The 17,368-nt window shown below is 50.6% G+C and overlaps 1 protein-coding gene across 4 annotated transcripts in view; it reads right to left on the bottom strand.

Moving 5' to 3' along the window:
* Positions 1 to 852: 852 nt before the first annotated feature.
* The window catches only part of SLC14A2 (solute carrier family 14 member 2), a 414,760-nt gene continuing 398,244 nt past the window's right edge, over positions 853 to 17,368 (bottom strand). For 3 of the 4 annotated variants that reach the window (XM_082699319.1, XM_082699318.1, XM_082699320.1), the window contains 10 exons: positions 15,063 to 15,185; positions 12,936 to 13,018; positions 12,072 to 12,231; positions 11,167 to 11,356; positions 10,673 to 10,801; positions 9,629 to 9,821; positions 6,742 to 6,889; positions 5,949 to 6,083; positions 4,838 to 4,887; positions 853 to 1,918 (listed from right to left, as the gene is read on the bottom strand). In XM_082699319.1, coding sequence (XP_082555445.1) covers positions 1,718 to 1,918; positions 4,838 to 4,887; positions 5,949 to 6,083; positions 6,742 to 6,889; positions 9,629 to 9,821; positions 10,673 to 10,801; positions 11,167 to 11,356; positions 12,072 to 12,231; positions 12,936 to 13,018; positions 15,063 to 15,185 — 1,412 coding nt within the window. In that variant the 3' untranslated portion in view covers positions 853 to 1,717. The remainder of the gene's footprint in view (positions 1,919 to 4,837; positions 4,888 to 5,948; positions 6,084 to 6,741; positions 6,890 to 9,628; positions 9,822 to 10,672; positions 10,802 to 11,166; positions 11,357 to 12,071; positions 12,232 to 12,935; positions 13,019 to 15,062; positions 15,186 to 17,368) is intronic. The other variant, XM_082699321.1, reaches the window with a different exon arrangement.

A 17,368-nucleotide genomic window follows, 5' to 3' on the forward strand; every position in this document is an offset into this window, starting at 1 on the left:
AGAGCCACAACTCCATGGTCGTTAAAATACAACCCGAGACCTTCTTGGCCTCAAGGTGTGATCACAAACTCAAAGGTAGCCTCCGGAGTGTGACTCATTCCCCTTTCCCATGTGGGGGATTTGCTTCCAGCAGGAAGTGTTCCGTTTTCCTGGAGAAGTCATAATGGCTAGATTTGATCTGGTAGAGAAAGAGGCAGCCCAGGGCTCTTGGGCTGGCAGAAGACGCCTGGGACCTCAGGGCAGACAGAGGGAAGAAAACATAAATGTAGACACTGGCTTTTTCCAAATAATGGATTTTAATCAAATGTGATTCTTTCCTGAAAGCTGCATTTATAGAGGGTGTGTCTCCTGCCCCTTGCCTTCTTCCCGCATCTTACGTCCTCACCCCATCAAGCTAAGTTGAGAGTGTAAGATGGGGGGAGGGTGTCCTACTGAGGAGCTGGGGGAGGATTATTCCCATCCTGTGGAGGAGGGTTGGGAGGGCTGAGCTACGTGGCTTTCCACAGAGGGGTCCCGTGGGTTAGGAGCTCAAAGCTGTAACCAGAGTAACTAAGTAACAGGAGTTACTGGCCATTCAAGAGGGGCTGCACCTGTAATTTGGAGATGCAAAACTAAAAGGCTATTCCCTGAAAAGTAAGGTGTGTTGTTAATAACCCGTACTTTTACTCAAACAAAACACAATGACCGTCATTTCTGTATAGTTCCCTTTGCAAGCAAATCAGACCCTCTTCTGATGATTTGTAACCTGTCCTCACCTTTTGTCAGACACTTGCTTGACCATGGAAAACTCCTCAAATGGGTGATGTGTGAACACGGTAGGTGAGCCCCATTTTAAGAAAACCCAGTACCATCTTGCAAACTTAACCGTTTAATACGGGAATGCTGTGAATACTACAAAAGAAGATACATTTGTTTAAAACATGATTTGAATGTTGAAAAAGATCAGGTTTCCTCTTATGACATTTCCAGAAACATTTCTACTATGCAAAGGAAGGCATGTTGGCATTTCCAGTGAATTTAATTTCCTAACATCAAGTCTTCTCGTGACTCAGGAACAAATCTCAGAACATGAACATTTTCTTGCCTCTTCTCCAGGTAAGCCCTCCATCTATTACTTAGAGTAATAACTTGATGGTCATGCTGGTTTTGTCAGTTTATGGGAGAAAGAGAAGAGTCCACACTGCTGGGGTGGGAGATACAGTCCCTCCCTGTCCTGAAAGTAGGAAGTCAAGGCTGAGAGCAGGGATGTGTTCACTCAAGATGGCGGAAGCTCACTAGAGGCAGAGTTGGGGCAGAACCATCCCATCACCTTCCAGGCTGATGCATGTTCCCTGGTACCATGCATGGCTCCGTGACATGCCTGAGTTGGAGGCCCATGCTCCTCTCTGTCTCCTTCTTGATGAGTTCTCTTTAGGGACGTGACTTATTTTGTAGAAGAGGGCAAGTCCCATCAAAGGGAGCTCTTCTGGAGGGAGCTATGGGTATGAAGTCTAAACTAACTGTATCTTTGATAAGTATTATACATCTTAGAACTGAGCGGTCCCCAAATGGTGGCTATACACGTATATCTCTATGTGGGGGAACAAATAGGGTATAGGCTTGCTTGAGGGGAAAATCACAGAACAGACAGAAGGGGTGGTTGCATGGCCGTCAGCTTGGGGACCCGAACAACCTGCTGAAGGCTGAATGTACAGTGACACGTTTTGGAAAAGGCAGCCTAGGAGACATCATAGGCCTGGTACTTTGTTATGGTTGATGCTCTTCTGTTTTTCTCTTGGGATAGGTAGTAGATGCGGTTGGCCTCCGGGTAGGTGACTTTGCTGAGCGGAAGCTTGTAGATGGCCGGGTTGTTGGTCGTCAGCAGCAGGAAGGTGAGCGCGGAGAGGCAGAAGGGCCAGGTGCATGGCGGCAGTCCAAACTGAGCAAGGGGTGGGGGTCACACAAGAGAAGCCTGGTTATATCACATGCTTGTGTCTGTTTCATCAGCCTTTACCAACCCCCTACAGCCCTAGGTATAGGACAGGAGGATTTGTGGGCAATGGTAGGAAGAATACTTAATTCTTAGCCAGTGTAAACACATGTCAGTGCTCTCCACCTGATTGCAACAGGTGGATGAGCATTCTTCAGAATGCAGCCCCTGGAACCCTTTTATAATATGGCTTTATGTAGAAATCCTGTTTTGTCTTAGGCTGTCTGGCCAGGCTATTCCTCCAACTCTAGGAATATGACCATTGTCTGCCTTCTCTCATAGCCCCTTTGAAGGAGTGGCTTTGGCAGCCATTTTGTAGTTCATGATCTTTTTCTCTTTGGTCACAGCTGATTGGACTAGAGCAAGTCACTTGACCCAAAGGCAGCTTCCACAGGCAGATGGCCTGGATATTGGATCCTTTTTTGAGAATTTGAACTAAGACAGACTGAGCACCTGGTCTGAAAAGACTGGAGAACCAACCAGTATTGGGTGGTCACTAGGGACTGTTTGCACTGCAGAAAGACAGAGGGAGATAGAACAGACATTTGGAAAAAGGCAGAGACGTGACGTTCTTGTCCCAGGGGCTGGAAGCGGAGGGCAGCCATCTCTCTTCTCAAGGGCTCTCCCACTCCCAGCTCCCCTTCTCATGGTGTTGACCTATTTTTTATTCCTCAGATGCCCTGAGCCTTTTTGCTATGCTTCCCCAATCTTCCTTGAGATCACTTGAGTGGAGAGCTCGCTGACAAGGAGCCTGCAGACTCAGCTATGAGGCAGAACAAATAATGTTCCCCCGACCCCCAACCTCACTTCATTATAAGCAGTAAAGACCTCAGGTAATACCGCGTGCCTACAATGTGTGTGTGTTCAAAGATGGCGCTCCCAGATGGGACTTGGGGAAGAACAATGGCAGCTAGAATGGCCTAAGAACACTCAGGCATAATGAATTACACCCAATGAGTGTCCCCAAAGCCCTGCTCACACTACACAGTGTGTTTTGGGAGGCACCCCCTGAAGCCCCACAGTGGGAAAGGATGAAGGTCTAGAGTCCCACAGGCCCAGATCTACGTCTCAGCTCCAACCACCTTGTTAAAGGCATTTCAATGGTCTGAGACCTATTTCCTCAAGTCAAGTAGGGATAACCATGTCTATTCAGAGAGTTGGTACCTCGTGCCTACTAAGGACCCCATAAATATCCCTCAGCACGTGGCCATGACCGTCCAGCAGAGGGGGGCACTGTGGAAGACAGGCCGTGCATACGTGTGCTGGCCAGAAAGCAGAGGAACAGAGCTCCCAAGTGCTCCCATTTGTGGAGGGCTTGAAGGGGCTCAGAAATGTCACTCAACATTTTTATATCCCGTTCCTCAAGGAGATTAGAAATTCCTTCAGAGTGAGTAAATAGCCTGCCCTTTTTCGTATCCGGGAGAGTGATCGGCACAGTGTTTTAAACACTATAGGCACACGGAAAATAATCTCGATTAAAAAAAAAAAAAAAAAAAAAGCGTGAATCGAGCAGCATAACTTCTAACGCCTCAGCACCACACAGAAGAAAGGGCCAGCCATCCTGTAAGCGCCCGCGTTCAGGAACAACAGCCCCGGGTTGACATCCCTTTAGGACCTTGCCCAAGGAGGGCACGTGACACCAGGTCACTGGCTGGACACTCAGGTGTAAGGACAGGCACACAGAGGATGTGAGAGCCGGGGGCGCCCAGAGCCGCCGAGCCCGTCCTCCGGGCGCTGGTGACTGTGCGCGCTTCTGGCGGCCGACTGTCCAGCCCCAGCTCTCACGCTCCCCACGGCCACGGCTGGCGCCCTCAGAGTCCCGCTCATTCAGCATTTCCTGAGCCCTGTTCTGTGCCGGGAGTGCAGTAGGTGCTAGAGATGAAGATGAGGACACGACCGGCCTCGGCTCGGAAGGAGCGCGCCGGCGGAAGGTCAAAGACGGAGAAGGGTACCGCGCTCGTCACCCGGCTGTGTGCCCAGTGTGGCCGGAGAGGCGCGGACACAACTCGCGGGGCCCAGAGGAGGATGGAGTCCACCAGGGGACATAGGATGGTATCAGAGAAGGCCAGTTCTCTTGCTTAGAAAATTCCTTCCTAGGCTAAGTTCAACCTGCCCGGTTTCACTAAGGGTGAAGAAGGGATTCAGACAGGTGTGGCTCAAATGCCCACCGTCATCCCCACTTTCAGGACTACTGGGACTTTTTCTGGTTGTTTTTATAAGATGTGCCCTTGAACCCTTATTCAAAAGGGGGAGGTATTGACTGCGGGCTGAATCCTGAGCCCTCTGCCCCAGGCTGTGGGCCCAAACCCCGGGTATGTGGGGGCTGGGGCTGGCTAGGCAGCTCCTCCCGAGTTGGACATCAGGGCACACCAGGCCTCAGACAAACAGGGTTGCACGTGCTCATAGCCCCCAGCTCTGACTTCTATCAGGTACGGCTGGGGCTTGGATGCTTGTCTTCCCTGAAGGCTACCCTCACGACCCCTTCAGCCCTCAGTTGCCAAGGGATGGACAAAGACATACACTGACCCATAAGCTAGTCGGGAGCTTGATCTATACACACACACAAAAATTAAATAATAAAGATTTAAAACTAGATCTAGAGGATGAGGCCACAGAAAGAATTCAATTTAAGAGATAATGCTTATCCAATTGTCCTTCTGTGAGAAGCTCCCCTGGCCCAAAGCTAATCTGAATGGACCAACAGTGGACATTTAAACTTCCACGGCCGAGCTCCTCCTGTCTGGCAGGTGCCGAGGCAGGCCATGTGATCTCAGACGGGAGGGCAGAGCTGGGGAAGGGCTTCTGGAGGAGGGTCTCGCACTGGCTTCAGGGAGTGTTGTGGCACATTGTCAGGCCACGTCGACTCACCACAGACAGCACGTTGGCGAGGGCAGCGCCCAGGTAGGCCGCGAACAGTGCTGCGAAGAGAACCAAGAAACAGGCCAGTGATGAGCGGTGTCTCGAGATCAGTCCACACATCCCCCCGCCAAGACATGGAGGTCATAAATTCTATCTCTCCGAAAAAAAAATGGAACTTGAGTTAGGATTCTGTGACTTGACAGCTTTGAAATGTCTTCAATTCCAGGCAAATGTCAGCACAGCAAAGACGGCAGATGAGCTTTGGTAGGAAGGGCCAGAATGGAGCCGTTATGGTTCTCTTAGGTCCCACCACCTTGCATTCTAGCAAAGGAGCATTTAGCAGCATAAACCATAGATGAAAATTGTACTCTACGGCCAAAGCACGTGGATTCCAGAACTCTCTGCCGGAATATTTCATCACAAGTCATTAACAGAATATGGATTTCCAGGGAGGAGCGGCACCCTGAAAGCATGAGGAAGACCATGGAGGCCCACTGCCTCGTCTCCCGGGCTCCGCCTGCAGAGGGCACGGCCAGGCTGGTGCCTTACGTCATATGCACCAGTGGAATTGGGCTTTGCTTCTAAAGCCTGTTTCTCAACTGAAAACATCCCAGTTGTCCCTAGGATATTAACAACAGCAGACTTTTATTAGAGAGTCACTGAGTACCCCTACCCTTCAGCATTCCTGAAGCACAAGCATTATTTGAAGATCCCATGATCAGTGTTTGGGTGCTTAAGGTTAATTACCATAACTGATGTAAATCGCCTAATTCTATACATAAAGATTAATTTGTGGAAGTGTTGCTCTGTTGGTTAGCTTCAGTCACCAGCCAGGAGAGCAGCCATCACAGAGACAGCTCACGGACAGCAACCAAACAACCACCATCTCAAAATTCGGTCTTCATACTGGCTGAGCACTTGTGTTCCATGAAAATAATTTTTACTGAGTGAATCATTCAGCAACCATTCAAAAAACGTTTTATATAAAACCCTTTTACCAAGCAAACAATCCTCCCATTTATCTTTGGAGGAGCCACAGAATTTTCAGGGCAGCTTTCCCAGCAGGGACAGGCATGGGTAGGGCGTGCAAGGTGCAGAGGGGTGTGGTGGTGGTCCCTACCGCAGGCGATGGCCAGGACATGCGTCTGCCAGGTCAGGACGTAGAACATGCCTCCGATGGCGATGCAGGCCAGCGTGCTGTTGAAGCCACACAGGCCGAAGTAGATGGAGTCCAAGGGCGTTGCTATAGTGAGGGCTATGAGAGAAGACAGGCATCGGTGTTGCGTTTGGGGGGTGCATCTCATGGGGCTCACCTGCCGGCCCTAAAAACCACACAGAGCTCAAAGCCCGGACCAGCCATTCTCTTAGGCATTTGTAGAAAAGATCTTATTCAGTGAAAAAAGTAACTAAAAGGAACAAACGGCCATCGGGCCACATGAGTGCTAGTGGTGAAGCTGTTATGGGTAGAAGAGAGCTTTCAGAATAAGGACTCTCTGCAGTGCTTCTAAGCGATCCAAAGAAGTTCTTGTAAAAAAAGAGGGCTTTTCCTTCTTCACTGATATCTTAATGTTCTCTCCTGGAGTATCATCCATCAAGATATGACGTAAGACACAAACATGCCTGGAATTGATTAACTTCTCTTAGGCTTTAAATTTATACTAAGGTGTAAATGGCTAACCACCAAAGAGTTTCTGTTCTCTGTTTGCTGGAGGGCGGCTTTTGCTCAGAGAAATATGAGGGCACTGGCACCCGAAGTGGGGAAACAGGATATAATGAAAGGAGCAAAAGTTGGCAGGAATCAGCGCAGGGCGGTGGGAGGGGACGGGTATTGAAGACGTGTCACCGTTGCCTTGGAGCTGACTCCAGATATTAACAACCTTATGGCTTTATTAAGGGGTAGTGGTGACACTAACCTGCTAACATCCCCACGGTGGAGCCGATGGCAGCATGCAAGCAAATGAGAGGTGACGAGATGAACAGTGCTATGAGGAAGATGCCTCCGGTCCAGGGGTTGTCGCAGCCGTAGACCTGGCCGATGCCTACAGGGATGGCTCTCAGAAGCTGCAGCGACAAAGATCACATGGGGTTGTAGGGTGAGACCAGAGACAGCTGGAACCTTGGCTGGAAAAGAGTTGTGCCAAAGCCTCTACACCAACATTTTGCAACAGATTTCCAAGATACTTGTATCCAGATAGATGGGCTCTAGATGGAACACAAGCTTTTGTGTTTTAATCTGGAGTTCTTAAAACAATAGGAGTTTATAGGATGTAAAGTTTCCTTTATTGAGGAAACTTAAAATATTTAGAAACCTGACTGTAAGATACTGAACTTAAAATATTTAGAAACATGAGTGTAAGATACTGAAGCCCCAGTGAAGAGAAACTAGAAACTTAAAATGAGGGTCTTATCCATTACAAAATTAAGAGATGCCTGATCCAAGTTGGTGTTTAAAAACTCTCTTGTAACTCAAAAAAAAAAAACAACCTAAAATTATGACTAGAAGGTTGAATATGCTATGAAAAGTGGTTGTTCGTGTTTGTGAGAATAAGGTGTCTGGGCTGTGGTCACGTGAGTCCGGCCTGGGTGAGCAGCTGGACACACAAGAGAGTCCCCGAGGGGGTACGATCATGGTCTCTGCTCTTCTGGTTGATAAGCCAATGCAGTGGTGGCCAACAGATGAGTACCCGGCTGTGTGAGGCCTCCATGTAGCTCAGGGGAGTGGGGCCTATCTGGGGAGGTGAGGGACTGGCTGAGGCAGGGTCCATGGCCAGCGGACGCTTGCACATGTGCTCTCGAGTTCGAGAAAAGGATCCTGGGCAGGCAGCCTTCCCCAGCAACTGGGGTTGGGTCCCATGGTTTGGAAGGTTGGCCAAAAGCCCTTGAGTTCAGAGGGCGCATAGGGGAGGGGTCTCCTTGCAGGGCACACAGGTTTGTCTTGCCCCTTGGGCTGGGAGCTGAGAAGAAGCAGAGTCCTGGGCCAGGGAGTGCATGTATTCCAGGGAGACAGCTTTTCTCTCAGCCCATTGCCTTCCGGGGAGATGCTGCCCCTGGAGGTGTGCAGAGATAGGCAGACACTGCAGGAGCCTGTGGTTGGCCTAAGGGGCCCTCCAGATGCAATCTCCCATGACCCCAGGAACAGAGACCAAGGTAGGGGCTCCGGCATTACCATGCGGGTGTGGACGGCAGGTGGGACAGTTCAATACAGAGCCCGTGGTGCGGGGTGGTGTAGACCAGCTGGTGACACCATCCAGGGAGCCCTCTGGGGGCCAGAAAACAGAGGAACTCACGGGGCTTCGACCCTGTTGGGAGTTTTAGACTCTCCTTCTGACATTAACTTGACTTATTAACACTTAGGGCTCTCATGAGTGATCAGAAAGATAAAACATATTAGTCATTATCATAATCCATTTAATTGGCTAGAGAGTTACTTTTTAAAAGGCAACCACCAAAGACCGAATTTTTATTTCCTGGACTTTTGGGGTTCTAAAGTATTTGTTCAAGATTCCTTAATTGTTTTTCATTTCTACAAAATGTCTGGATATATTTTTCATTGAAAATGTGGCATAAAGAATGTATAATGTGCTCGTCTTGAATTCTCTAGCACCATGGCCCCATAGCTAGTTAAAGAGATCGTGCCTTTAAAACTGATCGACTGATCAGTAAATACCAAGAAACAGGAGCCTATCGAGTAAATTGCCAACATTTTCTCACCTCTGGTTCATGAAGGTCCTCACATACACACACACAAATCAACAAGGATGAGGCCAATGCGATTATTTCTTTTCCTAAATAACGTTTCTTAGTGCAAACGCAGGGCCTTTCTACCATGCTGTCGTCTACTATGAAATGCTTTGAGAAATGACGCATTGTTATTTCTGAAAGTTCTTTCAACAAGCCCAAATGGCTTTGTGGTTAAATGACAGTAAGAAAGTTCCAGGGATGCCTGGGTGGCTCAGTGGTTAAGCCTTCAGCTAAGGTCATGATCCCAGGGTCCTGGGATCGGGTCCTGCATCAGGCTCCTTGCTCAGCCAGGAGCCTGCTCCTCCCTCTGCCTGCTCTGCCTGCTGCTTCCCCTGCTTGCGCTCTCTATCTCTGACAAATAAATAAGATCTTAAAAAAAGAAAAGTTTCAGAGCAAGCCCCCAACCGGGGGGTGGGTAGTCTAGTATAATGGAAAACAAGGAGAACCTCAGCGAAAATGTGTCTTGTTAATTATCTTGGCTAACATGCAGTAGGCCAGCATTACATACAATATACTTGAAAACATGTGGAAAGCTCTGCTATCTAGATGTTTCTTCGTGGAGGTACACCTGTGCTTTACGGTGTCACCATGCTTTAGAGAGGGAATGCAATTCACTCGGGGTGGCAACAGAGATGTCGTTTGCCCACAGGTGGTCGTATGAGGTGTGTGTCTTTCATGATTCAGTGAGGCGGATGGAAAATATATAGCGTAAGCTGGAGAAAATGGGAGAAAAGCATCAGAAAGACTTTTTTGAGAAGGAAGAAGGAAAGGAGCCAGGTGTTATCGTCGGGGGCCAGAGTGCTGAACTTGACTCTGCACTTCACTGATTGTGTGACCTCAGGCCTCGGTTTCTGCCTCTGTGCTAGGACCTGTGGGACCAGAAACAGTCCTGTTAGCTCTTATAGAGAGGAAGGAAAAGGACGGTGGCTGAAGAGAGACTGCACGTGAGCCCCTTACGCTGTGTGATTGTTCATAGCCATTCCCCGTGGAGGACCTGTAAAGGCCACTTGAATGTCGCCTTTGGACAGATGCTGCCCTTCTGCCTTCCCCGACACCTACCAAGGGCACTTGGACCTCTGACCAGGTGATGTTGGGCGTGGAAGACGCAGGCTGCAGCAGCATCGTGGGGAAGAAGAGGTTGTAGTGGCCGGTGGCTGCCAGGTATAGGGTCACGGCGATGTTGAAGGGCAGCGTGAAGACCGGGAGGTCCCACTTGCTGAAGACGGTGCCCAGGGCACTGGAGAGGATGGGGCTGTGGCAGAAGCACAGGAGACTGTTCAGGAAGCTCCAGCTCTGACGCTAGGCCGAGCAGGAGCGCTTTCCTCAGGAAAAGCAGCCTGCCGGGTACGTTCTTGGAGCCCGGCCCGCCCTGCGCACGTCTTCCCCGGCCTCCCTGGGCCTGGTGCACCGATAGGGTGGACAGGTTCAGCTTCAGAAAAAGGGCTTTCTGGGGGCATTCTGGAGGAAGACCTAAGGCAGAGAGCCACAGAAGCTCCTTGAAAAGTCCTACAGCTCCACTTTCAGGCATGAGGAGAGTGAGGGAGTGGCAGGGAGGGGAACAGTAGTCCCCCCTTCCTTCTGTCAACAAATGTTTGCAGAGCAGCTGAGAGCACCGAGCCTCCTGGCCAGAGCGCCCCGTGGCTGATTTCTGGAGGTGAAGGGGAGCCGAGCCCTGGCTCTCTGAGGGCTCTGCCCAGTGCTCCTTCAGTCTACATAGGAGGCTGTCTTGCGCAGGTCAGGGGGTCCCAAGGATGGGGGAAAGCTGGGTAGGGGACAGCAGAAGGAAGAAGAAGTTTTCTAGAGACTGACAGGAGGCTATGGTATGGCTCTTCACCTACATATGGGCCTCAGTTCCTTTCTCTGTGCTCTGGCTGAGTAGGACCAGAAACCCTTTTACATCTTAAAAAAAAGCAGAGTGAAGGGTGGTGGGTATGGAGATATTGTCCACAGACCACCTAGCACAGTGCTGTCACTGTAGGACATGACTCATTATTTCCAATGGATGTTTCTGATATGCCAGCTAAGCCAATGCCCCCGTAAATTTGAGTTTAGACAGACAGGGAGCTGGGGTGAGAAGGTTGGCAGCCCCAGGAGCAAACTTACCACGACATGGACATCACAATGACGGGGAGCAGAAGCCACCAGTAATAGTTGCCTTTGTCTGAGAACACGGCCATCAACAGCCCCACCAGCACCCCGTTGTAGCCATGGAGTCCTGCCATGATGGCAGACCTAGGGGGACAGAGGAGGGCTGGTGGAGTGGGGTCTTCCCAGGGCCTCCGGGGGGGGGGGGTACTGTCTCCTTGACTTCCCTTCTGACCCAGATTGTTCTCCACTGGGGCTCGTCTGCACACACCTTCCCACGGATGGCCCCCCTGGGAATGGGAAGGCAGGACATCAACCCTTCGGGTTCCCCTGGGCCATGTGGAGCTGTTACCGAGTAATGAGGGAGTGACTGTTGTCAGTTATGAGTGTCTGTAGTCTGAGGAGTTTCTGAGCTCGGAGGACAGCAGTGAGGGGATGGGAAGGTGGCACGGGGTCCCCGCAGGAAGTGACCTCTGACCTCATTCCCGGGCGCTCGGTGTCCCAGAACTTACCTGTCCTGGCTCAGAATGAGGGCTGTCAAAGTAGACACAACAGTGCCCAAGCAGCCCGAGATGGCCCACCAGGGGTTCTGGATGAAGAGGCCGAGCACGATGAGGATGCCGCTGAGGGGGTTGTTCACAAACATCACCTGGGACGTGCCCCGGAGGACCCAGTCGAGGAACTGGAACACTGGGGATTTGTCTGAAAGGCAGCCAGGGCAGGGAGTCAATGTTGGGGTGCGCCGGGCCTGCACGGGACCTCGGTGGGTGGCTGGGGGGTGCGGGAAGTTTCGCTTCTGAAGTGGGTTCGCAGGGCGCCATGCCCTCCCGGGCCCTGCCACACAGGGGGGGTAAACCGAGAACCCAAGAGGGCATGTGAGGCCCAGAAAACTCTTCAGACCCATCGCCAGCTGGTTGTGGTCTTAATGTTGGTTTTTTCAAGGAGTGGGGGGATAAGGTACCCTGAGGTAGCTGTTTCCTGCGAGAATTTTCAAGGAGACCATCAGAAAATGCTCTTGCGGCACAGAGGGTGTCTAACCCGTGGGCTGGGCTCTGGGAGGCTTGTGAGAGAGAAGACTTAATCCTCCCGAGAGTCATCCATAGGGCGGGCATTTTTAATTTAATTTAATTTTTTTATAGAATGCCGATTCTAGAATCCCAGGCCTAAACTCCCAGTGGGATACGTGTGAGAGCACGGCCGCTTGGTTCGGAAATGAGGGCTCGCACGCTGACCCATCCTCACATGCCAAGAGTCTGTGTGTCTGTGGTGACAACACCACCCTCATCCCAACAACACCCTCATCCCACAGACACGGTCTTTCCCTCAGTGTAATCTACCAAGGACCGTGTGCTTGGGGGGACGGTCGGAAGTGACACTCTAGGAGCAGGGTCACGGGCTTCGCTCGCAGGACCTCTACCTTTAAGCCCCTCGCCGCACTCCTTCATCTCCCCTGTGATGTAACTGAGGGCTCTGCTGACCCTCTTCCCGCTGGCAGCCACGTGGCTCTGAATCCAGGAGGTCTTGGACGTGTTCGCTTCCACCTTTATCTCAGCGCTGTCCTCCATGGTGTCCAGATCCTGTCCGGGGGCAAGACAAGGAGCTCTCCCACATCCTGTGCTTCCCACGCTTAGAAGCCACATCTGCGCTTGCTCAGGGACCGAGCTAACGTTTTCATTTGGTACTTAGTGAATCATCTCTGTGTTTCCATAGACAGGAATAACTTGTATTTTGTCTGATGTGTTACTGCATTGACTACGGGCAACAACCCCACAGTACGAGACAGTATTTATCCTCATCCTGGGGATGAGGGCTTGGTCATGGGTGGAACTTCAAGGTCAAGGTCAAACAGTAGAACTGATATTTAACCACAGATCTTTAGGCTCTTTCTTTCAACTATGACTACCCTTATACCACATTCTTTCCAGAAGAAATCATTCCCCCCACCCCACCAGCATGTCTCGTCTTCAAATTTTAACTGTCCATAAAATTAAACATGTAAAGATTCTGTGTTTGAAAATTGGCACCAGCTTGTTTCCTAAATTCTTGAACGCTAGATTTAGGGGAAGACAGATAATAACTAATTCAAATCAAAGGAATATGAAATTCTATAAAGTAGACTATGAAAAACAGGCACTTTTATCCCAGGTAATAATGTTTCTGGATATATGAATTCAAAAAAACTGCCTACGTCAGAGGGCATCTTTTCCAGATGTCTGCTCCCTAATCTGCCGCAGCCTCCGTGGCTCAGGACCCTGCCCGAATTGGGCCACTCGTGACTCACCAGCAGCTCGACCGTGGGCTTCCGATACTGATAGGGACAAGGATCTTTGGTTTGTTTCTCCTGGTGGTCGCCTTTTCCAAACACTGGAGTTGAAGGAAAGCACATAATCAATTAGGACACCTCTAACATGGCACATTAGCAGCAAATTTCTTGCAGCTGAGTTGATATATTCAGTATTTCCTATTCCACTTGAGGAAGCCCAGAACTACTGTGTCTTGCAGCCGGAAGGACCCATTTGATTTTTTACTGGTCAAGAACCCATTTGGGTAAAAAATGTACATCTGCATGTAAACAGGACATTTTACAGGAATTTAGGGAATTCAGAGACTTGACTGACCTTTAGTTAGGAGCCTCTGATTTAGCTCAATCCCTCTATTTTTTAGATGAGGCAATAGTGCCTTGGCCGTGATCCCCAAATCTAGGGTTCTTTCCTGCACAAACTTGTAAGTGTAGAAAGAAATACTCCTAAAGTATTAAGTTGCCTGAACCAGGTAAGGTTTGGGTTTGAATCTGATTATGACTCCAACTGGATGACTTCAGGCTCTGTGGTCTCTTTTTTTGTATGTATATCTGGGAATTTCTGGTATTTTAGCAGCAACTGCTGGCTGGATTAAATGATGTCCACGTCATGCCTTGAAACAGATTTTGGCATGTTCTTGTAATTCTAGAAAACTCTTGTAAAGTTTCCATAAACATATTTTTGTTATTAACAGATAATTTATTTTTAAAGATGACCAATTTTAGTAGGGTTTTAGGCATCTTAAAAGACCATTGGAAGTTTTGGTCTTGGTGCTTTGGTTCCCTCTGGTGGTCATGTGTGAGGATGGCAGGCTGGGCTCTGAACTCCTGGTATTTTTAGGCTGGATTGGGCCTTCCCACAGCATTCATGAGGTTTAACAGTACCAACGCACTAGAAGGACGGCACAGCACTCCCATTTTTGAAGAGACAGGGGCTGCAAATACCTGTGTGATTGGGAAGCTACACAATGCAGGACAAATTAATTTTGGAAGCTTTGAAAGAAAGTGTAGAGCAAAGATCCCTCTAGATGCTGAAGCCAGTATGCATGGCGCCCCAGTGGACCCGCTGCTTGTGTGTGAAGCTTCCTGTGTCCCAAGCAGTCGTGCTCTCACACATATCCCACTGGGAGTTTAGGCCTGGGATTCTAGAATCGGCATTCTAAAAAACTGTTAACCTTTTGAGGAAAGCCTCACTTTCTTCTTGCCCTGCCGGTGACCTCTGACAAATACAAACCCCTGGGCCAGAGGGTCCCTTAGATGTCTCCATGTCCTCTCATGGATGTTTGTATGATGTTTTCCTACACCCCCAGGCCTGTTTCTCTGGGTTGGCCACTTTTGGTGAGAAACGAGGAGGTTTAGATGAGCTGGAGCAAGAATTCAGGGACACATCTTCTGGGAAGCATGGGATGTTGTAAAAAGGACTCTCACTGGTCCTCCCTTACCTTGTCCCTTGCAGGCTGTGTGACTCTGGGAGAGGCGGTTCCCCTCTCTGAGACTCAAGGGGCAGAATGAGATTGCTCCTCTGCCCTGGCTCTTCACGTGGCTACTTTTGCCTCTGACTGGGGAGGACTCCTCGTACGTCCCTCCTCTGCCCGACTCCTGCCAGGCTTCCCCCCCTTGCTTATTTTGGCTCCCTCATGGCCTGTGGGAGCCGCCTCCCTTCCATGGCTCTCCAGCTGTTTCCTTGGCCTTGACATCTTGACCACTGTGGGCGAGAAATTTCACCTCTAGTCTGGTAAGTGGACCAGTGGTTTGTGGGTTTGTGGTTTGACAAAAATTAGAATCTCATGGGGAGCTTTGGAATACCCTTATGCCCATCCAGGCTGCCCCTCAGATGAATTAGATTAGTGTCTCCAAGGATGGGACACAGGTGATTCCAATATGCAGTCAAATTAGAGACCTCCTGAGTTGGCTGCTTGTCCCAGTTCCAGCATCATGCCCCCCCAACCAGGCCATGGCTATGGTCAGAGGTTGGGTGTGACAAGAATGAGCCTGGCTCTTGTGGCTCTCCCTAACGCCCTAGGAAGTAGGTACTGTAGGTACTGCTACTGTCCCCATCTAGAGATGAGTAAATTGAGGACCTGGGAGCGAAGGGAAGGCAGCACCCACCTTTGCTCCTCCTCCGAATGGACGACCACTCAATGTGGAACACACTCCTGGGCTTGGGGGGCCCGGCCTCTGAGCCCTCATGGGCCTTGGGGCTTGCTGTGGCTGGCTGCTCCCTACCGCCACCTAGCCAGGGGCAGAGCAAGACAGATTAGTGCCTGCCCAGGTGCGCACCCGCTGAGAGCCAAGCAGGCCGAGTGGGGAAAAGTCACAAGCAGAAGCTGGAAAGGCGGGAGCTGCGGCTCTGAAGTAGCAGGTGGGAATCGCATTTGTGTCTGTGTCAAGCCTCCAGTTTCCCCATCCCCCACCACCTCGCCACTGGTAAAGCTTGCACTTCCTTTCCCCCCAGAAACTGTCACAGACACGTATACATGTCAAGAGAAAGATGAGCCCTATTTCTCCAGCAGAGAACTACTCGAAGACCTACTTGGCTGGCCCTGGCCAGTGTGGATGGCTGACCCTCGTTGGCCGCCGTTCCTGTGCATCGGCCTGTGCCCTGTCCTCCGTTTGGGGCAGGGAGTGTGTGTGCTGGGAGTCCTCGATGCTGGCTGCACCTTAGAATCACTGGGTGTGTTAAAAGATGCCCGAACCCTATCCCAGACGAATTAAAAACATACAAGTTTTTAAATGCCCATCATGTTTAAAAGATGGCTCTGACATGCACCTTGGGCTGAGACCCACTGACCCAGGTTCTTCCCACTCAAGATGTGGCCCCGGGACTGGGGGCACCAGGCTCATCTGGGAGCGTGTCACCAATGCAGAGTCTCAGGTTCCAGCCAGGCCGACGGAATCGGAGCTTGTATTTCAACCAGATTCTCCCAGGGCATGTTACTGTTTGAGTGTCCCCCATCTATAGAGGTAAGGGTCCTCCTGGGGCTATGATCAGCTACAGTAAGCTCTCTGCTGGCCTTTATTATTTCAGATTTCCACACATGGGGAGAGCACGGCACATATCCCTCGGGACAGGGTTTCTCAAGGCAGGGCCCGAGAATGACGGTATCCAGTCATCTTGGTGCTTCCCTGCAATGCGCGATCCCGTGTTCATCCCATGTCAATCCCGTGTTCACCCCATGTCGTGATGGTCCCGCAGGTACGCAGGTTTGACACTTCCTGCTCAGGGCTCTGGTGTACTCCGGAGCTTGAGGATCTAGCGGCTGCCTGGAACCATGGATAGGAATTACACTTGGGCATTGCTACCTGCACGAACTAGAAAACTGAGGTTCAGAATAGTTTCTGAAGCTTCCTAGATCCTGCCTGTGCAGTGGGCACTGGGCCGTAACTCCCTCGGCTGGAGGACCTCCCTGATCCCGAGCTTCAGAGACACCTGGAACATCAGCCTGCCCGCATACAGCCCTGCAGATGGGTTTTGTGCCGGGGACAGGGACTGAGAGGGTGGCACTCATCGTCCGACCCGGCGGGATATTCTGAGGGAACGCCAGTCTGGAAGGGCACCTCTGCTGGCCCGTCGCTTCTCGTTTCTCACACGCCGAGTGTCAGCTGCCCCAGCCACCCCCGGGCAGAGCGACATTCTGACGTTAGCCTCCTAGACTGAGAACTGCACAGAACTCCAAGATCACAGTCTACCTCCTGTGTCCTGAGAAATCAACTGAGTCACACGGCTTAGGAATCATGGCACAGCTGGGACTTGCTCCCAGGTCTCCTGACACCTGATTTGAGGCTCTGGAAATGGTGAGGGGAGGACTGGCTGTCCTTTCATGCTCTGGCCCATCACTGTTAGCTTCCCGGATGGGCTCCCTGCTCCGGGCCCGGGAAAGTGGGGGCATGGCCCATATTACTGTGTGTTCCTTGGGCCGATGTCTCAGCCGCAAAAATCAAAAGCAAAAAGTATTTTTCTTTCCCTTGAATACTTTTTTGGAGGTGGCATCAAAGAGGGTCTGACATGGGGTCGGTCCCAGCTCTCCCGTGGGTATGACTGAAGTGGAGGACAGCAGCCTCACCCGACATGCTGGGCCAAGAGTTGAGAAGGAAAAGTGGTAACAGCTGCTACCAAGGACACGAAATAGATTCACAAATTTCCCGTTTTTGAAAATACTTAAAGCAAGGATGCTAGCCATTTACGGCTACCTTTGGGACAGATTCTTAAGACTTTCCTAATGGAGAAAAGGCGATTTCAAGACTATCATGAACACATCTGTCAAATGTTCTAGAAATAAATATTCCACTGGTGTGGTGGGGAAAAAAGAAAGCGGCAGTAACTCTGGCCAGGAACCAGAGTCACTCATTTCCACAGGCTGTTTTCACTGCCAGGCACGGCTCTCAGAAAGAAATACACAGACCCCCATCGGAAG

The sequence above is a fragment of the Mustela nivalis genome (genome assembly GCF_964662115.1).
Source record: "Mustela nivalis genome assembly, chromosome: 14".
NCBI lineage: Eukaryota > Metazoa > Chordata > Mammalia > Carnivora > Mustelidae > Mustela > Mustela nivalis.